This window comes from Macaca thibetana, chromosome 15 (assembly GCF_024542745.1).
Source record: "Macaca thibetana thibetana isolate TM-01 chromosome 15, ASM2454274v1, whole genome shotgun sequence".
NCBI classification, from domain to species: domain Eukaryota; kingdom Metazoa; phylum Chordata; class Mammalia; order Primates; family Cercopithecidae; genus Macaca; species Macaca thibetana.
The window spans coordinates 28,249,199-28,274,420 of record NC_065592.1 but is presented as its reverse complement, the minus strand read 5'-3'; the positions used below and the strand labels follow the sequence as shown (position 1 = coordinate 28,274,420).

At 44.2% G+C, this 25,222-nt stretch overlaps 3 protein-coding genes across 3 annotated transcripts in view; 1 reads left to right on the top strand and 2 right to left on the bottom strand.

Annotated features, from left to right (window-relative positions):
• GNG10 (G protein subunit gamma 10) overlaps positions 1 to 25,222 on the top strand; it is a 484,859-nt gene that overhangs the window by 356,273 nt on the left and 103,364 nt on the right. The window lies entirely within an intron of this gene.
• Positions 1 to 25,222, bottom strand: part of LOC126937744 (prostaglandin reductase 1) — an 81,421-nt gene that overhangs the window by 36,639 nt on the left and 19,560 nt on the right. The gene's annotated exons all lie outside the window — the stretch shown is intronic.
• PTGR1 (prostaglandin reductase 1) overlaps positions 9,031 to 25,222 on the bottom strand; it is a 35,752-nt gene continuing 19,560 nt past the window's right edge. The window contains exons 7-10 of the mRNA XM_050761446.1: positions 24,429 to 24,584; positions 21,057 to 21,165; positions 16,355 to 16,473; positions 9,031 to 9,288 (exon numbers count right to left, since the gene is read on the bottom strand). Coding sequence (XP_050617403.1) covers positions 9,178 to 9,288; positions 16,355 to 16,473; positions 21,057 to 21,165; positions 24,429 to 24,584 — 495 coding nt within the window. The 3' untranslated portion in view covers positions 9,031 to 9,177. The remainder of the gene's footprint in view (positions 9,289 to 16,354; positions 16,474 to 21,056; positions 21,166 to 24,428; positions 24,585 to 25,222) is intronic.

Below are 25,222 nucleotides of genomic sequence, written 5' to 3'. Positions count from 1 at the left end.
GCCTCTGAAAGTGCTGGGATTACAGGCATGAGCCACTGTGCCTGGCCTACATTTATAAAGTTTATAGGGGCAGTTTCAGAAGCACATATTACCATCGTCTTCCTTGGAGCCTCAGGAAACTGAAATTCTGAGAAGTAAAACAACATAGACAAGATTGCATAGGTAGTCAGTAGCAGGGTTGAGATTTGAATCTTATTCCATGTCAAAGTCCTACACTTTTCTCTGTTCCATTCAATTCGATTGCCCAATTCTGTCGCTCTTGGGGGTGCCACTATGCCGCAGACCTATTGGACTAACAAAGTGGGCAAAAGTGGTAATAAAATACAAGAGACAAAAGAGTATATTTGGAAGAAGGGGTCAGGGGGCACCTTGCCTCTACTGGACAAGGGCCCTGAGCTTTACACAGCCCTCCGTATTTATTAGACAAAAGAGATAGCGAGAAGTGGACGTGATTGTGGGGTAATTGTCAGTCGGCCGTTTGGTTCACAGCAGGCTTGCGAGACTGCATCCTTTGAACCATAGGCGTTAATTTTCTCAGTAGATTACTTCAAGGAGCCCGGCACCAGGGAGTGATGGCCCTCAGCAAACATTTTGGCGCCAGGGGAGTGTGAGTTTGTCCACAGCCTGCATTCATGATAAACAGTTTGCTGTTTGCTCATATAGCCTCCAGCAGAATACTGAGTTGGTTACTTCCCATGGGCCTTCTGCTCCCTGCATATCCCCCTTTTTGTTTATGTATTAATTGAAAGAATGTAAGGCTAGGCTGGGCAGCTCTCATTCTCCAAATGGCAGTTAATCCGATTTTACAGCAAACATAGCATTAGAACCGTGTCATGACTCTGGTCAGCCTTCTCTCTGTCTTTGCACTCAGTCTCAGCTGGTTCATAGGTCGTACCGGAGGGACCATGCCCATGGTTGGCCACTCTGGGTTCTTCCAATCTCCTGTTCCCGTTCCATGGTCGCATGCATCTTGAGGACACCCACGCAGTTTGTCCATCTCCTGTAAACACACAAGCACACCCTCTTCCCTTGTCAGTAAATCCACTGGACATTTCACTGTCCTTCTTTTGGGGATTTCCATAACACTTTCGGATAAAATTTTCTCTTTTCCTCTAACACTTGCCAATATCTTTCTGCTGGAGCCTTACCATCCATACTGTAATGTCTAAGGTTCTTGCCTAGCCACGCCAAAGAATTGTGTGGCGGCTGACCACAGCAAGTGATAGAGACACAGACCTAGAGAGAGAAAAAGCTGTAGGCTTTATTGAGCAGAGTGAAAGTACAAAGCTTCCACAGCGTGGAAGGGGTCCCAAACGGGTATCCAGAGTTAGATTATGTAATTGCCTTTTAAACTCTTTAAGGCAGGAAATAAGTGTGGCAAGAAGATATTACCAGAGCGAGAAACAAAGGCAATTAGCCATTTATGAGATGTCTTAGATCTTGAGAAAAACTGGACTTGCAAATTAAGTTTTATCTATTTCATGACCTTGCAGCAGCATGGCAAAAGAGACAGGATCTTACAGGACTTCACAAAGTATGTTCACAAGGAATTGGAATTGGGAGGATAGATAAGGTCTGCTGGTCACAGGAAAATGGACAGTTAACATTCTTTTTAACTTTAGTTTCGGGGGATGGGGAAGGGAGAGAGGGAGAGATGTTGCGGGAAGTCAGGGACCCTGAATGGAGGGACTGGCTGGAGCCATGGCAGAGGAACATAAATTGTGAAGATTTCTTTTTAATATGGACATTTATCAGTTCCCAAATAATACTTTTATGATTTCTTACACCTGTCTTACTTTAATCTCTTAATCCCATTATCTTCATAAGCTCAGAATGTACATCACCTCAGGACCACTGTGATAATTGTGTTAACTGTACAAATTGATTGTAAAACATGTGTGTTTGAACAATATGAAACCAGGGCACCTTGAAAAAGAACAGAATAACAGTGATTTTAGGGAACACGGGAAGACAACCATAAAGCCTGCAGGGTCGGGCAAAAAGAGCCATATTTTTCTTCTTACAGAGAGCCTAGAAACAGATATACAAGTAGGGAAGAGATCACTAAATTCGTTTCCTAGCAAGGAATATTAATATTAATACCCTGGGAAAGGAATGCTCTCCTGGGGGGAGGTCTATAAATGGCCGCTCTGGGAATGTCTGTCTCATGCGGTTGAGATAAGGACTGAGATATGCCCTGGTCTCCTGTAGTACCCTCAGGCTTACTAGGGTGGGGAAAACCCCGCCTTGGTAAATTTGTGGTCAGACCAGTTCTCTACTCTCGAACCGTTTTCTGTTGTTTAATGTGTTTATTATGACAATATGTGCACCGCTAAACATACACCCTTATCAGTAGTTCTGCTTTTTGCCCTTTGAAGCATGTGATCTACTCCCTGTTCTTACAGCCCCTCCCATTTTGAAACCCTTAATAAAAAACTTGCTGGTTTGAGGCTCAGGTGGGCATCACGGTCCTACTGATATGTGATGTCACCCCCGGCAGCCCAGCTGTACAATTCCTGTCTTTGCACTCTATTTATTTCTCAGCTGGCTGACACTTATGGAAAATAGAAGGAACCTACGTTGAAATACTGGGGGTGGGTTCCCCTGATTGAGAGAGGGAAAGAACAATACAGGGAAACATCCAGTAAAATTTTTGCTGTTTATAGTTTTCTTGGGGAAGAAAACACATGCACAAATCCTGGTGCTAGGAATATTTTAAGCATATACCTTCAATATTATTCATCCAGGACCAAAGCAAGCCCTGATGCAGGAAATGAGTGAGTTTCACAGCTTTCTGAGCCCCTACTCGACCCAGGAAGCCCAGCTGGCACCTCCTCTCAGTCCCCCCTCTAAACAAGACACCCCAACTGCTGTTGGGAACTGGGCAGCGGTTGTTCTGGCTACTTCCTGCTGGTTAGGGGTGAAGAAGGGGCTCTGCAGTTGTGGTGTCCTCCAGAGGGAACTTTCTAGGCCAGTCAAGGGACCAGTGGGTCAATCTAGGGTTCCTCAGTAGAAGCCATGAGATGAGCTAATTTGAGGTTCTATTTGTAAGACTATTTGTAGCTTGATGGCCTCAATTCTGGAGGCAACAAATTTGACAAGGAGGTTAAAAATGCAAGGATTAAAAGTGAGTAATAGTAGGATGGCTGTCACAGGGCCTAGAAAGGGAAGGAGCTAAGGTATCTATTGGTTAAACTTGTTTCAGGGTCCTGAGTGTTCAAGCTCCATTTTCCTACTTTTTATCAGTTTTTTTTTTTAAATTTCTTTGACATTTTCAGTAATGATTCTTGACTGGTTAACAAAATAGCAACATTCTTATGTTAAGAGGCAGGTTCCTCCTTTTTCAGCTGTTAATATGTTTAGGGCTCTTCAGTTTTGGAGAACTACTGCAGCTAGAGAATTAAGCTGGCTTTGTAGGGTCCCTAGGGAGTCGGCAACTCATTCTGTCATCATTTAATTTTTGTGATAATTTATAATAGAACTGGGTGGAGGAGGGTTATACCTACAATTCCAGTACTAAGCCCACCTCGTAATCTGGCTCCTACAATAAAAGGGACAATAAAGGCTCATGTGTGGTGGGATTGGGGTATAAGGAGACTTTGTAACTCTTTTTCACTATATATGGACATGGGAGGTGCTAGAAAGGAGAGAAAGATAGTTCTTTTGGAGTGCCATTTAGGCATTGATAGACTGTGTTATCACAGATGAAAATGATGCCTGAAGTTAGACAGGTGAAACCTGAGGTTACTGATATCCAGGACTGACATAGGGAGGTGTTCTTATTGAGAGTCATGCTGAAGTTTATGCATGTGAGATTTGAGGCCTGTGTGGCTGGTACATTGGGGGACTGATTAATTTGGCGGTGTTTAGGAGTGGGGTGGATAAGTTCTACTGTCTGGGGACAGGGACTGGGACATATGGTTGAAAATGCAACGGGAGATACATCTAAGAGTTGATTGGGTTCCTAGGAGAGGCCTCTTTTATTCCTCTAAGGGTGGTGTTAAACAGCCTCTAGAGACAAGAATGAGAGTTAAGGGTTTCTTGTACCCTGCAAAGGTCTAATTTCTTGTATGGACTGGGAGTACTGGAGAGCTGGACTAAGTTTTTAATCACGTGTTGGATATGCCAATCTTTAGTACCATCTTGGATGCCTCTTCTGTCAGACGTAGCTACATGGGTATGATATGTCTGACAAGTACTGGCCCCCGATTTCTCAGGGTGGTCAGCACGGATCATTTTTCCTTGGTGATATGTATGGCTATTGTGAGAGCAGAGAGAAGCAGTTTTATAACGTTTTTTTCTCATGTAAGTATACGCGGCAAAAGATGCAGGTGCTCGGAAGGGGCTACCTAATCTCTTAGAGTTTCTGAGAGAAGCCAGTTGACTCCTCCAGGGGAAGCACAGTGACACAGCATGTGTGTTATAGTTGGAGAAAGGGACATAAGTAGGAAGAGGGTGGCCAAAACCTCAGAGGAGTCATGACATGTTGTAGGTGGAACAGTTGTAGGAAAGAGGAAGGAAAAAGGAGTAAATTTTCATTAGAAGGAAGGACGATAGAAGAAAGGTTGATGTGATTGAGTGCTTTGTCCCGGCTGGAGCTACAGTATATAATCCTACTGCAAATAATATAGTTAGTATACTGTTTAATAATGTAACGAAGCAGTAGAAGGATTCTATTAAAGACAGCAAGGAGAGATGTCAAAGATCATGCAGGTTTTCTATTTATCCTCCTTTAGGTAGGGACAAATTTCTCTTCAGGATTAACTGCAAGGAGTCTTTTTAGTCTGAGGTGTTTCCTTCCAAAATAGGAGATGCAGGTCCTCTGGTGGCTGACAGGTGTATTGAGGCTGGTCTGGCTGACCTTGTGTCTCTTGAGTTGATGATCCTGTAAGTTCTTCAGGAGGTGTCCAAGGTTTAACTCGGGTGTGGTGAATCCAGGATTCCACCCCTGCCACTTTAACTGCAGTGGGGATAGAGAGGATTACTGAGTATGGTCCTTCCTATAAGGGATCCATAGATGGAGAGGTAAAGGGGACCAATTGACTAATATTAGATCTGGTTGAACAAGTCTATTCCTTCTTCCTTGTCACACTTTTTGGGTAAAGTATTAAGGTTTTGTTGATATTTTGCTAGAGATGTTATGTCTTTGACTAAATTGGGCATTTCCTGATTGAGCAGGAGGTCATTTGTGAGAAAGGGACGTCCACACAGCATTTCATATGGAGTGAGCCTCATTCTGTAAGGGGAGTTTTGAATTCTTAATAAGGCCATGGGCAAGAAATTGGGCCATGGGAGATGAGTTTTTTGCTCTAGCTCTAACAACATCCTGTAATCCTTTATGAACTTTAGACCTTAAGGGATATTGCCTTTGATAAGGAAAAGTGGTGGGGTCTTTTAACCTGATTTGAACTGGATGGGCATTTTTTGCTCTTCCAAATTGTCCTTCTCAGGCCTAGACTTCAGAGTTGATTCTTTCTTTAAGTAGGGGACAACAAATCGGTAATTTTTCCTCATGTTTATGTAGATAATAGCCCCAGCTTTGGCTAATATGTCTCTCCTTAATAAGGGTGTGGGACTTTCGGGCATAACAAGAAAGTCATATGAAAAGAGCAAAGTCTCCTAATTGTAGCTGAGGAGGTGAGAGAAATACCTGGTTACTGGCTGTCCTAAGATTCCTCGGATAGTAACAGACTTTCAGGACCGTCATGTGGGGCAGGAGATTAAAACTGAGAATGTCATGCCTGTGTCCAGGAGGAAATCCACTTCCTGGCCCTCAGTGGTCAGACTTACCCGGGGCACTGTGAGGGTGATGGCATGAGCTGGCGCTTGCTCCAGGCACCCTCAGTCCTGTTGCTGAATCATCTGGTTGGGTGCATCTGGTCCAGAGGGCCTTTGTCCTCTGGGGCAGTGTGCCTTTCAGTGACTACCTTGGCATATTGGACATGGGTGAGGAGGTGGTTTGTTTCTTGTTGGATAATCTTTCTTAAAACGTCCTTGCAAACTGCACTGATAACAAGTCCTCATAGGCAATTGGCCTGCTCTTCTTTTGGTCACAACTGAGCCACCAAGGTCTGCCATGACTAAGGCTTCAGCCTTTCTCTTTGTTGGGAACAGACCCCCAAATCTGGCCAAAAACTGGCCCCAAAACTGGCCATAAACAAAATTTCTGCAGCCCTATGGCACACTCGTGATGGCCAAGACACCCACACTGAAGGTTGTCAGTTTACTGGAATGAGGGCAAGGAACACTTGGCCCACCCAGTACGGAAAATCGCTTAAAGGCATTCCTGAACCACTAACAACAGCATGAGCGATCTGTGTCTGAAGGACATGTTCCTGCTGCAGACAACTAGCCAGACACATCTCTGTATTTCAGCCCATGCCTTTATTTCCTGTAAGGAATACTTTTAGTTAATCTACAACCTGTAGAAACGATGCTTACCACTCACTGGCTTGCTGTCCATAAATATGTGGGTAAATCTCTGTTCGAGGCTCTCAGCTCTGAAGGCTGTGAGACCCCTGATTTCCCACTCCACATGCTATATTTCTGTGTGTGTGTCTTTAATTCCTCTAGCGCCCCGGGTTAGGGTCTCCATGACCCAGATGGTCTTGGCACTCTTATCTCGCTTTTCCCTTTTGGCCTGTTCTTCTTGGTCCCTGTTATAGAACACTAGGTTGCTAGGTTTAAGAATGTCTCCAAATTTTGTTTTGGGCCTAAGGCAGACTTTGGGAGTTTTCTCCTAATGTCAGCTGCTGATTGGGTGAAAAATTTATCTTTTAAAATAAGTTAGCCTTTTACAGAATCTGGAGTTAGGGAGGTGTGCTTTCTTAGGGCCTCCCTTAGCCTTTCTAGAAAAGCAGAGGGGTTTTCCTGTTTTCCTTGCATAATTGTGGGTAGCATTGAGTAGTTCATAGGCTTTTTCCTCGTCTCCTTCAACCCTTCTAACATGCAAGTTAGCAAATACCTGTGGCTCTAATCTCCATGATTTGAGTCAGTATCCCAGTGAGGGTCTACAGTGGGGACCGCCTGTTGCCCTATGGGGAGTTTTTCCCTCTCCTCCAGGGCTTTTGGACCGTTTACCTGGCTCAGGTACCACAGATTCCTAAATTGCCAGGCTGCTGCTAAAGCTGCTTCCTTATCAGTAGGACTTAAGGTCTGATCAAGAGGTAAAATGATATCTCTCCACGTTAGATTAAAGGACTGCCCCAATCCTTGCAGGACATTTATGTAGTTATGAGGATCATCGGAGAACTTCACTAAATGTCCCTTCATTATCAGTAATGTTTTAAATTTTTCTTCATATAAATCGTGCACATTTTTGTAGATGTATAGACATTCCCATGTGTTATCTTTTGTGCAGCTCTCGTGAATGACAGATTCCTTCTTTGATTTGTTGTATAATTAGACTCATATGCAGAGGACCAGTATGGACTGGCCCTACAACCCCTGTACACCTGCAATGATTATTTCTTCTGGCATAATCACAAGCAATAGCATGGTAATCTTAAGACTTCAAAATCACTGACATAGACAGGGAGGTAGCTAACACTTTCCTAATACATGCCAGGCATTATGCTGATGTTTTTAGTTTAGTTTAGTTTTGTTTTTTTCTGAGACAGTGTTTTGCTCTTGTTGCCCAGGTTGGAGTGCAATAGGCACGATATCGGCACACCACAACCTCCGCCTCCTGGGTTCAAGCGATTCTCCTGCCTCAGCCTCCTGAGTAGCTGGGATTACAAGCACCCGTTAGCATGCCCAGCTAATTTTTGTATTTTTAGTAGAGATACGGTCTCGCCATGTTGGCCAGGCTGGTCTTGAACTCCTGACCTTTGGTGATTCACCAGCCTCCACCTCCAAAAGTGCTGGGATTACAGGCGTGAGCCACTGAGCCCACCTATGCTGGTGTTTTAAATAAATGCATAACATGTATATGAAACAGATGTTATTATCCTCACTTTAAAGATGGAAAATCAGAAGTCTAAGGTCACAGAAGTAGTAAACTTTTTTTTTTCTTTTAAGATGGAGTCTCACTCTGTCGCCCAGGCTGCAGAAGAGTGGTGCAATCTTGGCTCACTGCAACTTCCGCCTCCCAGGTTCAAGTGTGTCTCCTGCCTCAGCCTCCCAAGAGGCTGGGATTATAGGAGTGTGTCACCACGCCCAGCTAATTTTTGTATTTTTAGTAGAGACGGTGTTTCACCATGTTGGTCAGGCTGGTCTTGAACTCCTGACCTCGAGATCTGTCCACCTCATCCTCCCAAAGTGCTGGAATTACAGGCATGAGCCACCACGCCTGGGTAACTTTTTAATTTAATTTAATTTTATTTTATTTTATTTTATTTTATTTTTTATTTTGAGATGGAGTCTTGCTCTATCACCCAGGCTGGAGTGCAGTGGCGGTATCTCAGCTCACTGCAAGCTCCTCCTCCTGGGTTTACGCCATTCTCCTGCCTCAGCCTCCCGAGTAGCTGGGACTACAGGTGCAACAGGTGCCCACCACCTCGCCCGGCTAGTTTTTTGTATTTTTTAGTAGAGATGGGGTTTCACCGTGTTAGCCAGGATGGTCTCAATCTCCTGACCTCGTGATCTGCCAGTCTCGGCCTCCCAAAGTGCTGGGATTACAGGCTTGAGCCACCACGCCCGGCCTAAATTTAATTTTATTTTATTTTAAGTTCCGGGATAATTATGTGGGACGTGCAGGCTTGTTACATAGGTAAACGTGTGCCATGGTGGTTTCCTGCACCTATCAACCCGTCACCTAGCTATTAACACCCGCATGCATTAGCTATTTATCCTGATGCTCTCCCTCCCCCACCCACGCTTCCACAGGCCCAGGTGTGTGTTCTTCCCCTCCCTGTGTCCATGTGTTCTCATCGTTCAGCTCCCACTTATGAATGAAAACATGCAGTGTTTGGAAAACTTTCACACTTCAAAGCCATTAGTTTCTATCACAACTCAGAAGAAGCTGTAGTGAACAGTGAGATGACTGGTTGCTGTTGACTGTGAAACTTCCATCCTCCATCACTAATTACATACTACTTAAATGTATTTTATTAAGTAGATCAAACTCATTACAAGTACTGTTTCTTAGACATTTAAGGTAGTATACATTTTTGCTAAATGGTGAAAAACAAATTAAGTAATCATGTAAATGGCCTCCAGATTCCATGTGTCCTTTTTTCATACTTTCACTATTGTTTTCCCCAAATTATCTCCTTTCAGCATTCCCATAAATGCAGCTGGCATGTTTTCAAATCCTTCGATGATATATTCCTTATCCTGGATTTTACCCTGTATCAAAGCAATAACAAATTTCAAAACTTAAGTTAATATTCTCAATGATATACTGTTCTCATCCTAGCAACAAATGTATCAGGTACATCATAGGAAACCTTGAAAATAAGAGATGGAGGTCCTGTCCTCCATGAACTTGAAGTCAAGTGGGGGCAAGATCCACTTACACAGTACATGTAAAAGATTACAAAGTACACCTAAAAAGAACTTAATAATAGGTGTCAGATCATAGTGTGAAGTGTCATAAGGCAGCGATTAAGCAATTTCTTTGTCTTTTTTTTTTTTTTTGAGACGGAGTCTCGCTCTGTTGCCCAGATTGGGGTGCAGGGCCGCGATCTTGGCTCACTGCAAGCTCCGCCTCCCGGGTTCACACCATTCAGGTGCCTCAGCCTCCCAAGTAGCTGGGACTATAGGCGCTTGCCACCATGCCCGGCTAATTGTTTTGTATTTTTAGTAGAGACGGGGCTTCACCGTGTTAGCCAGGATGGTCTCGATCTCCGGACCTCTAGATCTCCTGACCTCGTGATCCGCCTGCCTTCACCTCCCAAAGTGCTGGGATTACAGGCATAAGCCACCATGCCCAGCACAATTAAGCAATTTCTAAGTAAGATGCATAGTAAAGTATGATAACCCAATGATCTCAGAGAAGGTGGAAATAGAGAAAGGAGCACCCTTCATTTACCTCTGGCCCTTGAAGAGGCAGGTCCTACTCAGGAAATATAAATAGCAGGACAGTCTAATAATCTGTCTCCACATTAAGACAAGGTTCTTTCAAGATGTGTTTAACCTTTTTCTGGGAGTGTGGGAAGGAAGGGTTCATGTTAGTGAGGAAGGTTCTTCGTTTCTCTTTCTACTACAAGGCACAGCCTACTAATGGGAACTAATTTACATTTTCAGACTTTTTGAAGGGGTCTTATATAGACACCTGAGTTACCTGGTACAAGTTTTTCCCTAATGCATTCCAGTGATGGCTTAGCACTCTTTATGGATTTATAGACAAGATTATTTGCTTGAAGTCAGTCAATTACAAAGTAGGGAAGCTGAGATTTAAACTTTTATTATTATTATTATTCTGAGACAGGGTCTCACTCTGTCACCCAGGTTTGAGTGCAGTGGCACAATCATAGCTCACTGCAGTCTCAACCTCCTGGGCTCCAGTGATCCTTCCACCTCAGCTTCCTGAGTAGCTGGGACTACAGGAATGTGCCACCATGCCCAGCTAACTTTTTTAGTTTTTGTAGAGACGGGGTCTTGCTAGGTTCACCCAAGGTGGTCTCAAACACCTAGGCTCAAGTGATCCGCCCACCTCAGCCTCCCAAAGTGCTAGGATTACAGGCGTGAGCCATGGCTCGTGGCTGAGATTGGAACTTTTGACTTGAAAGCCCCAATTCATTCTTGTTCTTGAAGAAGAAAAGAATCTGGATAGCATGGAAAGGTAGAATCCAGTTCAGAGATTAAAAATAGAGAACGATTACTGTTATGGACTGAATTGTTTGCCCCCAATCCAAATCCATACGTTTAAGTCCTAATCACCAGTGCCTGACAATGGGACTGTATTTGGAGATAGGGCTTTAAGAAAAGGTAATTAACAGGTTGGGCACAGTGGCTCACAACTGTAATCCCAGCACTTCGGGAGGCTGAGGCAGGTGGATCACCTGAGGTGAGGAGTTCAAGACCAGCCTGGCCAACATGGCGAAACCCCATCTCTACTAAAAATGCGAAAATTAGCCAGGCGTTGTGTCGTGTGCCTGTAATCCCAGCTAGTTGGGAGGCTGAGGCAGGAAAATCGCTTGAACCCGGGAGGCGGAGGTTGCAGTGAACGGAGATCGCACCATGGCACCCCAGCCTGGGCAACAAGAGCGAAACTCCATCTCAAGAAAGAAAAAAGGTAATTAAGGTAAAATGACATCATACAGGTGGGCCTTAATCAATATGACAGATGTGCTCATAAGGAGGTTAGGACACAGACACACAGAGAGAAGTCCATGTGAAGATGCGGGGAAAAGGAAGCCATCTACAAGTTGAAAAGAGAGAGGCCTCCTAAGAAAAAACCCTGCTGACACCTTGATCTTGGACTTCTAGCCTCCAGAACTGAGAAAATAAATTTGTTCTGTAAGCCACCCAGTCCGTGGTGCTTTATTTTGGCAGACCTAGCAAACTAATACAAATACTAAAGGAAAATGTTGATAATAGGGGAAATTAGGGTATAGGATGCAGGGTATACGGGAGCTCTCTGTACTATCTTCCCAATTTTCCTATAAATCTAACACTTCCATTTTTAGTTTTGTTTTTGAGACAGGGTCTTGCTCTATTTACAAGGCTGGAGGACAGTGGCGCATTCAGAGTTCACTGTAGCCCTAGAACTCTTGGACTCAGGTGATCCTCCCACCTCAGCCTCCCGAGTAGCTGGGACTACAGGTGTGCACCACTGCACCCAGCTGATTTTTTTACTTTTTGCTTTTTTGTAGGGTCTCATTATGTTGCCAGGGTTGGTCTCGGACTCCTGGGCTCAAGCAATCCTCCTTCCTCACCCTCCCAAAGTGCTGGGATTATAGGTATGAGCCACCACACCCAGCCTAAAACTTTTCTAAAATAAAAAGTGAATTTTCGGGAGGCTGAGGCCGGAGAATGGCGCGAACCCGGGAGGCGGAGCTTGCAGTAAGCCGAGATTGCGCCATTGCACTCCAGCCTGGGCGACAGAGCGAGACTCCGTCTCAAAAAATAAATAAATAAATAAATAAAAAGTGAATTTTAAAAAATAGGGAATGAGATTAAAAAGGGAGGATGAGAAAGAAATTAGGCCAACTCACAACTTAAAACCCAACTAGGGCCGGGCGCCGTGGCTCACGCGTGTAATTCCAGCACTTTGGGAGGCCGAGGCAGGAGAATCACTTGAGGTCAGGAGTTCAAGATGAGCCTGGCCAACGTGGTGAAACCCCGTCTCTACTAAACCTACAAAAAGTTAGCCGGGAGTGGTGGTGGGCGCCTGTAATCCCAGTTACTCGGGAGGCTGAGGTGGGAGGATCACTCGAACCCAGGAAGTAGAGGTTGCAGTGAGCCAAGATCGCGCCACTGCACTCCAGCCTGGGCGACAGAGTGAGATTCTGTCTCAACAAAAAAAATAAAAAAACCCAAAAAACCACAACTAACTATGATCAGCTTCACTTTGTTAGACGGAAGCATTGGGGACACCAGCACAGTGGTTTCCTGTTGTCAGCTGTGATCATAGATGGGCTCCATTAGATTTCACCAACTGGGACAACTTAGATTCAGCTATTTCCAGCTCCCTGGAGAGAGCCCAGCCCGGCACTCCAAGTGCTAGACTGGGAAGAGCGCCAAGCTCCAGTGGCTGCCGGAGGAGCATCTATTCCTTTGAATTGGGAAATGATCATTGGTCAGGGATTAGGAAGCATGGTATTATTTTTCCCCTGTAAAACTAAAATAATGCAACTTGATTGTTCAGATTTCTGTTGACTAAAACTTTACATGGTGTAAGGTTTGAAAATTATCACAGCACAGGGCTAAGGGATTGTCTTCTTTGCTCCTTAGGAAGAGCCATGGCACATGTATGCTCCCCTCTAACATTCATTTATTCAGCAATATTTATCCAGTGCCTACGTTGCTTCATCTACTCTTCTGGGCGCTGGAGATACACCAGAAAGCAAAATGTATGAACATGCTATCTTCATGGAGGTTACATCCCCAAGAAGGCAGATGGGCAATAAATATAAATGAATAAGTGAATTATAGTATATATTATATAAAAGATGATTAATTGCTATGGATAAAAGCAGGATAGGAGCCTGGGCAACATGGTGAAAACCCATCTCTATGAAAAATACAAAAAAATTAGTCAGGTGTGGTGGCACATGACTGTTGTCCCAGCTACTCAGGAGGTTGAGGTGGGAGAATCACCTGAGCCTGGGTGAAGGCTGCAGTGAGCCATGATTGCGCCACTGCACTCCAGTCTGGGTATTTTCGTGAGACCCTGTCTCAGAAAAAAAAAAAAAAAAGCAGGGGGGCTGTGGGATATGGAGGATCAAGAATGAAGTGGGAATGCAACTTATAATAGGGCAATTTAAAAAGTTGCCTCACCCAGAAGGCACTTTTTTTTTTTTTTTTTTTTTTTGAGACAGAGTTGAGCTCTGTCACTGGGCTGGAGTGCAGTGGCACAATCTCGACTCACTGCAACCTCCGTGTCCCAGGCTCAAGCGATTCTCCTGCCTCAGCCTCCCAAGTAGCTGGGACTATAGGCGTATGCCACCATGCCCAGCTAATTTGTGTATTTTCAGTAGAGATGGGGTTTCACCATGTTGGTCAGGATGGTCTCGATCTCTTGACCTTGTAATCTGCCTGCCTCTGCCTCCTAAAGTGCTGGGATTACAGGTGTGAACCACCATGCTGGTCCAGAAGGCACTTTTTAGCAAAGACTTGCAGGATGTGAGAGAGTTCAGCAAGCAGTTACAGAGCGGTGGAGTGGTGGAGGAGACTGGGCGAAGTAAACAAGACGGTGAATACTAAGAAATGAAATCAGAGAGATATCAGGGGTCAGATTTTGTGTAAGCTTGCTGAATATTCGCACTTTGGTTTACTCTAAGTGAAATGCAGAGCTTTGCATGGTTTGGATCATAAGAATGGCAGGATTTGATTTGTGCCTTAACAGATCGCTATGGCCATCACATTGGGAATTGTCTATAGGGGTGCGAATATGGGAGGCCAGGTAGAGTCCACTAGTGCTGTGGAAAGTCAGGGACCCCAAACGGAGGATCCGACTGGAGCCATAGCAGAGGAACATAAATTGTAAACATTTCATTTTAATATGGACATTTATCAGTTCCCAAATTAATACTTTTATAATTCCTTATGCCTGTCTCAATTTAATCTCTTAATCCTGTTATCTTTGTAAGCTGAGAATGTACATCACCTCAGGACCACTGTGATAATTGTATTAACTGTAGAAATTGATTGTAAAACATGTGTGTTTGAACAATATGAAACCAGTGCACCTTGAAAAAGAACAGAGTAACAGTGATTTTCAGGGAACAAGGGAAGACAACCATAAGGTCTAACTGCCTGCGGAGTTGGGCAAAACAGAGCCATACTTTTGTTCTTGCAGAGAGCCTATAAACGGACGTGCCAGTAGGGAAGATATCGCTAAATTGTTTTCCTAGCAAGGAATATTAATAATTAATACCCTGGGGAAGGAATGCATTACTGGTTGGAGGTCTATAAACAGCCACTCCGAGAGTGTCTGTCTTATGCAGTTGAGAGAAGGACTGAAATATACCCTGGTCTCCTGCAGTACTCTCAGGCTTATTAGGGTGGAGAAAAAAATCCACCCTGGTAAATTTGTGGTCAGACTGGTTCTCTGCTCTTGAACCCTGTTTTCTGTTGTTTAAGATGTTTATCAAGATAATATGTGCACAGTTGAACATAGACCCTTATCAGTAGTTCTGATTTTGTCCTTGTCCTGTATCCTCAGAAGCACGTGATCTTTGTTCTGCCTTTTGCACTTTGAAGCATGTAATCTTTGTGACCTACTCCCTGTTCATACACCCCTTCTCCTTTTAAAATCCTTAATAAAAACTTGCTGGTTTTGCAGTTCAGGTGGGCATCACAGTCCTACCCATATGTGATGTCACCCCCAGTGGCCCAGCTGTAAAATTCCTCTCTTTGTCCCAGCAGCCCAGCTGTAAAATTCCTCTCTTTGTACTCTTTCTCTTTGTTTCTCAGCCAGCCGACACTTATGAAAAATAGAAAGAACGTACATTGAAATATTGGGGGCGGGTTCCCCCGATACACTACAAACATCCAGGCTAGATGGCACAGTTCCTGGACCAGGGTGGAAGCAGGGAGGTGGGAGAAGTGTTCAGATTCTGTATATATTTTGAAGATAGAACCACCAGAATCTCCTTAGAGATTAGACATGGGTATGAGAGAAAGACATCAAGAACGACTCCAAGGTTTTTGGACTGAGAAACTAGAAGTATAGAATTATTATAACTGAGAGAGTAAAGTCTGAATATGGAGCATGTTGAGCAGGAAAGATCAAAACATATTTAGCTTTCAAGATGTTATGTCAGAGATGTGTATCAGGCATCCAGGTGGACATACTAATCTAGAGTTAAGGGGAGAGTCAGGCTGGAGATAGAACTGGGAGCTCCCAGCATACTGAGCCCAGATGAGCTAAGTAAGGGACAGCTTGAGTGTGGATAGACAAGAGAAAAGGCCCAATGACCATGACCTGGGGCACTCTAATATTAATTTGGAGAACAGAAAAGTGAGCAGGAGTCTGAGAAGGACCAATCAGTGAGGAAAACCAAGAATTAAGGGATGCCAAGGGAAGAAAGCATATCAAGGAGAGAATGATCACTGTTAAATATTTCCCATAGCCAAGTGAGGCTAAGAATCAACCAGTGGACTTCACTATGTAAGGGTCCCCTGTGACCTTGACAAAAGTTAATTTTGGCCAGGTGTGGTGGCTCACATCTGTAATCCCAGCACTTTGGTAGGCTAAGGAGGGCACATCACTTGAGACCAGCCTGGCCAACATGACGAAAACCTGTCTCTACTAAATATACAAAAAGTTAGCTGGGCGTGGTGGTACACACCTGTAGTCCCAGCTACTCGGGAGGCTGAGGCATGAGAATTGCTGGAACCCCGGAGGCAGAGGTTGCAGTGAGCCGAGATTGCACCACTGCACTCCAGCCTGGGCAACAGAGTGAGACTCTGAAAAGCCTGACATGTTGGTTTCAGGAAGAATGGAAAGAGAGGAACGGCAGACAGTGAGTGTAGACAGCAATTCCAGGTATTTTGTTACAAAAGGGAGAGAAGGGAAATGGACCTGCATTTGCAGTGGAAATGAACTTTAGAGAAGGTTGTTTTGTTTTCCTTTCAAAGATAGGAAAAGTAAGAATATTTATATTCTAAGTACAAGGACCCAATAGGGAAAAACTGATGATGCGGCAGAGAGAGGGAAGAATTGCTGGAACAAAAGCCTTGAGATGCAAAAGGGAATGGGACCTAGTGTACAATTGGAAGGGGTGGCTCCGGAGCTCCTTACCTCTGAGACCCATTTCAGCAAGTCCTTCAGAGCTTTTTGGCGGACATCTCCTTGCCAGCGGTAGACGACAAAGCCTTGTATGTGAAGCTCCTGAAGGATAATAGTCTCTGGGTTTGGACCTGTGAAGAAAAGGGCACATTTGGGCGGCAGGATCCAGGGAGGTGGCCATGGTGAAACAAGTAGTACAGGTCACTGTCACTGCGCTTGGTGCTTTAAGTTTCTTGGTGCTTCTCCCCTTCCATTTCCTCACTCCTTTCTGATTCACACGACTGCTGGCCCATCAACATGCACTCTGCAGCAGGCAGAATAATGGCCCCAAAGATGTTCATATCCAGAAACCCCAGAACCTGTTACCTTACGTGGCAAAAAGGACTTTGCAGATATGATTAAGAAACTTAGTGGGGATGCGGTGGCTCATGCCTGTAATCCAGCACTTTAGGAGGCCAAGACGATCAGATCACAAGGTCAGGAGTTCGAGACCAGCTTGGCCAACATAGTGAAAACTCCATCTCTACTAAAAATACAAAAAAAAAAAAAAAATTAGCCAGGCATGGTGGTGGGTGCCTATAGTCCCAGCTACTTGGGAGGCTAAGGCAGGAGAACTGCTTGAACCTGAGAGGTGGAGGTTGCAGTGAACCAAGATTGTGCCACTGCACTCTAGGCTCTGTGACCGAATGAGACTCTGCCTCAGAAAAATAAAAATAAAAAAAGAACCTTGAGATTAGAAGATTATTCTGCACTATAAAGATGGACCCAATATAATAGCAAAGGTCTTCGTAAGGGAATGAGGGACACAGGAAGGTTATAGTCAGGAACGGAATATGGGGTGATAGAAGCAGAGATGAGAGAGAGGAGGAGAAGGAAGATCCCATGCCACTGGCTTTGAAGACAGAGGAAGGGCCCACATGCCAAGAAATACAGGCAGCTGCTAGAAGGTTGAAAAGGCAAAGAAACAGATTCTCCTCCAGCGTCTTCAGAAGGAATGCAGCCCTGCCAACCCACTTTACTTTTAACCTCCAGACCTCCAAGAATAAGTGTGTGGGGTCGGGTGCATGGCTCATGCCTATAATCCAGCATTTTGGGAGGCCGAGGCAGGCAGATCACTTGAGGTCAGGAGTTTGAGACCAGCCTGGCCAACATGGTGAAACCGTGTCTCTACTAAAATACAAAAATTAGCTGGGCGTGGTGGCACATGCCTGTAATCCCAGCGACTCAGGAGGCTGAGGCAGGAGAATTGCTTGAAGCTGGGAGGGGACTGCAGTGAGCTGAGATTGTACCACTGCACTCCAGCCTGGGTGTCAGAGCAAGACTCAGTTTCAAAAGGAAAAAAAAAAAAAAGAAAACAAACAAAAGAATAAACATGTGGGTTTTTTTGTGTGTGTTTATTGTTGTTGTTGTTGTTTTCAATTTGAGACAGGGTCTGGCTCTGTTTCCACAGGCTGGAGTAAAGTGGTGCCATCACTGCTCAATGCAACCCTGACCTCCTCGTTCAAGGGATCTTCCCCACCTCTGCCCCCCAAGTAGCTAGGACTACAGGTGCATGCCACCATACCTGGCTAATTTTATTTTATTTTTTGTCAGAGATGAGGTCTCACTCTATTGCCCTAGTTTGAAACTCCTGGGCCAAGCGATCCTCCTGCCTCGGCCTCCCAAAGTATTGGGATTACAGGCATGAGTCACTGCACCTGGCTAAGAATTGGTATTTCTAACAAGCTCCCAGGAGATGGTGATGCTGCTGGTCCTTGGCCCACACTTTGAGAACCAGCACCCCAGACAAAGCACACAGCTCTCCTGCTGCCTGTAAAGAAGGTACTCCCCTTCTGTGTGTGAGGAAGAAAATGTTTTTTGGTTGCCTGGTTGATTTTCCCAAGTGTCCTAATTGACTAGAAACTGAGAAAATGACACCTGAGCATAGGCTTTCAACTTCAGGAAGTCAGGTGAAGATGCCTAGGTAATATCAGAGCCAGCGGTGCTAAGACGAGTGGTGGAATCTAGCTTCAGCGTCTTTGACCACTGGCACCACTCAGCCTAAAGTTCCCACTCACTACTTTGAGGAAAGTAACATTAGCAGTTGGAAATATGAAGCTTTGTCCTGAACCAAAAGAAACTAATGCAAGAGAATGAGACAGAAAGAGTGTTTCTTCAGAAGACCCACGTCAACTATTCTTTGTGAGCGATTGGAACTCTCACTTCCTCATCTTAAATGAAAATGGGCTGGGCATAGTGGCTCATGCCTGTAATACCAGCACTTGGGGGCAAAGTGGGAGGATCACTTGAGCTCAAGTGTTCAAGACCAGCTTGGGCAACACAGAAAGACCTCATCGTTTCTAAAAAAAAATCACAATTGGCCAGGCGCGGTGGCTCACACCTGTAATCCTAGCACTTAGGGACACCGAAGGGAGCGAATCACGAGGTCAGGAGATAAAGACTATCCTGGCTAACATGGTGAAACCCCGTCTCTACTAAAAATACAAAAAATTAGTCAGGCATGGTGGTGTGTGCCTGTAACCACAGCTACTCAGGAGGTTAAGGCAGGAGAATCGCTTGAACCCGGGAGGTGGAGGTTGCAGTGAGCCGAGATCGCACCATTGCACTCCAGCCTGGGCGACAGAGCGAGACTCTGTCTCAAAACAAAACAAAAAACAATTATCCAGGTATGGTGGCACATGTCTGTAGTCTAAGCTACTTGGGAGGCTGAGGTGAGAGGATCACTTGAGCCCGGGAGGTGGAGGCTGCTGTGAGTCATGTTTGCACCACTGCACTCCAGGCTGGGTAACAAAGCGAGACCCTGTCTCAAAAAAAAAAAAAAAAAGGTCCAGTCTGGGAAACAGATCGAAACCTTGTCTCAAAACAAACAAACCAACAAACAAAAAAGCAAAATGAAAGTGAATTGCTGTTCCTGGGTCTGTGTGTGTTGATGAGAATGTCGGTTTTTGTTTTTTTACTGAGAACAAAAAAGCAAATGTGGCATTAAACATAGAGGAAATCATTGCTTGCCTCTCAGCTATCCTAACACTGGAATATGTTAGAATTTCTGGGAATCTGTGGCAGGGCAGAATTCCATCTGATTAAAATGGAATGGACAAGGCCAGCTGACATCTCAAAGTGCTGTCTGAGCAGCTGAGCTTCCAAAGACTAATTGCTAAAAAGACTAGTTCGAGTTACTGTATCCAAAATAGCTGGCTCTTCCTAATTGGACTGTGGTTAAGAAAAGGCCTCCTGCAGCTTCGCTCAGTTGGCAGGCAGACAGTTTCCCATGATTCCAGCTTAGCACCAGTTAGAAAATTACAGGGGGAAAAAAGTCCCTAACAGTAAGATTGCCAAGTAAATCTGGAGTTTCCTTCTGGTAATGGTTTTAATTTTTCACAACCTAAGAGGGAGTCTACAAGTTGCCCTTTGTCAGCCCCTTCCTTTGTAGCCCCCATCTCCATACGGTTGTGGGGCGGTTAACTAGCGGGGCCATAAGGTTTCATTCCCTTTAGTCAAGCTCATCATAGAATAAATAACCAATTGATTTATGGTTGCCTGGATCCTCATTAGAGTCTGGAACATTCCTTTTTTCCTTCTTTCTCCTTTTTTGGGGGGATCACAGGTAATTTGTGATCTCTCTTAATAGCACAGGATCATTGTAGCAGAAACAGACTCTAAATAAGGTGCTTAGAAGACTGGTCTTTGTTTTGAGTCTGTTGCCAATAGGAGTTAAAGAGTCTCTGGTCCTCTCGGCCATTCATCTCCCCACCTGTAAAACGAGCGGCCTGTACAAGGCATCTCACAGGACAGGGATTTAATGAATATGGTTCTCCGGTTGATACTGTGTTTGGACCTCAGAGTGTGGAGTGGGAGAGGCGTGGTTTCAGCATAAGAGAGTAGGGAGTGGGGAATGGAGTACATGGCAGGGCACCAGAGAAATAAAACAAGGACACTCGAGGAATGGAGGGAAGCTGCTGCCGCCTTCCTGTTTAGTGGCAACTGTCAGCCTGCTGAGGCCAAGGTGCCCTACTGCTCCAAGAAGCACTGCCCAAGATTTCTGAAGGACATGGCAACCTGCCCTTCCCTTCACCCACAGCAAGTCACCCTTTATTCCTCTCGCACCTCCAGCAATGTCTCTCATATCCAGAGGACCCTGAATATTTTACCAGCCAGACCAAGGTGTTCTGTTTCTAAATCAAATCATCACTGTCTTTTTACAACTTTGCATTAAATGATAGGTTAAAAACTAAAACTTTTAATAACTGTTTCTTCTATATTTGTAGATCCTGCAATTTCTCTATATAAAAATCTGATACAAGCTGATTTAGCCCAAAATACATGAAATTGTTGTTGTTATTATTATTATTTTGAGACAGGCTATCACTTTGTCACCCAGGCTGCAGTGCAGTGGCACGAACACGGCTCATTGCAGCCTCAGCCTCCCAGGCTCAAGCAATCCTGCCACTTCAGCCTCTTGAGTAGCTGGGACTACAGGTGCACACCACCACACCCGGCTTATTTTTGTATTTTTTTGTAGAGATGGCGTTTTGCCATGTTGCCCAGGATGCTCTCAAACTCCTGAGCTCTCTCAAAGTGAGACTCTATCTTAAAAGAAAAAAGAATATATGAAAATCTTTCTAATAATTTCAGAGTCACTGGCCTATGGCATATCTGTGAATTTTCTCCTTGTCCAGCCTTGTGACATGTGGGATCGTGTGCATGTGCTCATTACCTGGGGGAAGTGGGCCGGTTCTGTTATATGTAGAGATGGCTCCACATATGGCAATCCTTCCAAATTTCTTCATCTGGCCGATAACAGTGTTTGAAAACTCTCCACCTACCTAAACAGACAGGAAACACAAAACCAAAGGCAAAACATTAAATAATCTAAATACTAGAGATTCAGGAAAATCATTAAGTCACAATCATTATTTTATGATACCTGTTTTCGCAGCAACAAAACTGATTGAATGAGCCCAACTGTGCAGAAGATTGCAATGAGTAAAAGACATTAGAAACAGGCATTTTCGGCCAGGGGTGGTGGCTCACACCTGTAATCCCAACACTTTGGCGGGTGGATCGCCTGAGGCAGGTGGATCGCCTGAGATCAGGAGTTCAAGACCAGCCTGGCCAACATGGTAAAACCCTGTCTCTACTAAAGATACAAAAAATTAGAAGGGCATGGTTGCGGGCCGCCCTTAATCCCAGCTACTTGGAAGGCTGAGGCAGGAGAATTGCTTGAACCCGGGAGGCAGAGGTTGCAGTGAGCTGAGATCACACTACTGTACTCCAGCCTGGGCAACAGAGCAAGACTCCATCTCAAGAAATAAAGAAAAAATAAATTACCCAGCATTTTCATTTGACTCTAAGGCCATACCATTTATATCTTATATATTTTACTTTATTATATATTGAAGTTCTCTGATCAGTCCAATAACCTCATTGTCTTATAATTTAAAGGTATGTAAAAATACTCAAAAAGTGTATAAAGAACAAAGTTGGAAGACGGGCACTTTTCAGTTTCAAAACTTAATACAAGGCTAAATTAATTAAGATAGGGTGGGAATGGAAATACAGATCAATGGAACTGAATCACGAGTCCAAAAATGAACCCTTACATTTTGATCAATTGGTTTTCTAGAGAAGTGCTAAAGCAGTTCAATAGAGGAAAAATAGTCCTTTCAACAAACGGTGCCGAACAACTGGATTTCCACATGGAAAATAATGCAATTGGGCCTCTTCCTTATACTACACACAAAAATTAACTTACACTGCAGTGTAGTTCAAGAGGCTCTCGTTCTGGGAAGAGTTGGATGGGGTATGAATCTCAACTCTGGGGGTATTAGCTAGTGGGGCGGCCACAGGCCTTTTGTCTTTCATAAAATAAAACCATAAAATAAAATTGAACCTCCTTTTGTCTTGCATAAAATAAAATGAGTTGTTTTAAGATTTTAAGATTATAGTCTACATGAGATATCTACATACATGTACATATTTCCCCTGGAAGCAGTGGTTCAGCCTTGGTGGTGACCTTATAGAATAAAAATATTGCGAATAATGAAAATCCACTGAATCTAATAAAGGACTTGTATTGGTGAGATGTACAGAACTCCTGGCCAGGCACGGTGGCTCATGCCTGTAATCCCAGCACTTTAGGAGGCCAAGGCAGGTGGATCACCTGAGGTCAGGAGTTCGAGACCAGCCTGGCTAACATGACGAAACTCCATTACTAAAAATACAAAAATGAGCCAGGTGTGGTGGTGCATGCCTCCAATCCCAGCTACTCGGAAGGCTGAGGCAGGAGAATCACTTGAACCCAGGAGGCGGAGGTTGCAGTGAGCCAATATTGCGCCACTGCACTCCAGCCTGGGTGACAGAGCAAAAATCTTTGTCTCAAAAAACAAAAAACAAAACAAAACCCTTACAACCTCACAAATAACCTGACTGAAAAATGGGCAAAGATTTTGAACAGACATTTCTCCAAAGAAGATATACAAATGGCAAATACATACATTGAAAGATCCTTAATATTGTTAGCCATAGGTAAACGCAAGTCAAAATCAAATCACAATGAAATATCACTTTGAACCCACTATAATAAAAAAGACAGACAATAGCAAGTGTTGGTGAGTATGCAGAGAAATTGGAACCCTCATACACTGCTGGTGGGAATATAAAGTAGTGTAGCCACTTTGCAAAACAGTTTGACAGCTCCTCAAAATGTTAAACATGAAGTTATCATATGACCCAGCAATTTTACTCATAGGTATATACTTAAAAGAAACGAAAACATCCACACAAAAACCTCTGCATGAATTTTCATAGTAACATTATACATCATAGCCAGAAAGTATAAGCTAATATCCATCAAGCTGGGTGTGGTGGCTCACGCCTGTAATCCAGCTCGCTGGGAGGCCGAGGTGGGAGGATTGCTTGAGCCCAGGAGTTCCAGACCAGCCTGGGCAACATGGCAAAAACCCACCTCTACTAAAAATATATAAATTAGTTGGGTGTGGTGGCACAGCCCTATAGTCCCAGCTACTTGGGAGGCTGAGGTGGAAGGATTGCTTGAGCCAGGGAGGTCGAGGCTGTAGTGAGCCATGATCACACCACTGCACTCCAGCCTGGGTGACAGAGTGAGACCCTGTCTCAAAAAAACAAACAAAAAAAGGAATAAAGCACTGATAAATTCTACAATATGGATGAAACTTGAAAACATTTTGCTAAGTGAAAGAAGCCAGTCATAAGAGATCACTTTTAGTGGGGAGGAGGGTGGGTAATGGAGAGTGACTGCTAATGAGTAGCGTTTTTTTGGGGGGTGATGAAAATATTCTTAAACTGGTTGTACAATTTTGCCAATATAGTAAAAATCATTGACTTCTACACGTTAAATGAGTGAATTACATAGTGCATGAATGATATCTCAATAAAGCTGTTTTTTAAAAAAGGCATATATACTTTCTTCATGTATCCCAAATGGAAACTCTAGGAATATATTTCCTCGTATCAGCGGTCCTCAAACTTTTTGGCACCAAGAACCAGTTTCATTGGAAGACAATTTTTCCACCGACTGTTGGGTGGATGATTTCGGGGAAGATTCAAGTACATTGTGTTTATTGTGCACTTTATTTCTATTCTTATTACAATGTAATATATAATGAAATAATTATACAAGTCACCATAACATAGAATCAGTGGGTGAGTTTTCCTGCAACTACACGGTCCCATCTGGGGGTGATGGGAGACAGTGACAGATCATCAGGCATCAGGCGTCATCAGGCACCTAAGTGGTGCGATCCCCATAAGGAACGCAGAACCTAGTTCCCTCACATGCGTAGTTCACAACGGGGTTTACACTCTTATGGGAATCTAATGCCGCCGCTGGTCTGACAGGAGGCGGAGCTCAGGCAGTAATGGGAGTGAGGGGGAGGGGCTGTAAACACAGATGAAGCTTTGCTTGCTCACCTGCCCCTCACCTCCTGCTGTGCATCCCAGTTCCTGATAAGCTATGGACCACTAACCACCCATGGCCCAGGGGTAGGAGACACCTGTGTTATATAATACTCCATTAATAAATCAGATATTAAGTCCAGTCGGTACTTACATTATCAAAATAACAATCGTAACCATCAGGAGAGGCTTTCTTCAAGGTTTCTTCCAAAGACTCTACTGTCTTGTAGTTAAAGACAACATCAAATCCAAGCTTTTGAAGGTAGGCAACCTTTTTATCAGACCCTGCTGCTGCAACAACTTTGCAGCCCTAAATAGAAACAAACAAACAAACAAAAAAAGGAAACCATGAATAAGCCACAAGCACGGACCATGGACCAACACTACTTTCCTGGTCCAGCACGCCTAGGTTCCCTAAGAACACTCTGTTAGGTGCTGAGCCACATATATAAGGAATACCATAATGGGCCAAAAGATCCCATAGGTGAAATTCATCGCTGGACCATCCTACAACTCAGCTTCAGCTTGCTTCTGACCACCCAGCAGATCTCTTCTGCATTTATTTGGTTCATAGTTCCACCAGCTGGTTTAACAACCAATGCATTTGACTTCCTTTGTTCTTTGTTTCTGGGCTTCTCTTCCTGCAATGCAGTGTATGCCATCTCTTGGTACGGTCCTTCTTCAGACTATTATTTTGTCTCAGCTCTGTGACTCCCACATCACAAACGGTCCTCCTGATAACTGCCCCCTTATCCTTTCTTGATTTTTTAGATGTTTATATTTTTTTGAGACATGGTCTCACTCTGTTGCCGGGGCTGGAGTGCAGCGACACAAACATGGCTCACTACAACCTTGACCTCTCAAGCTCAAGTGATCCTCCCACCTCAGCCTCCTGAGTAGCTGGGACTACAGGTGCATGCCACTACATCTGGCTTATATTTTTTAAAT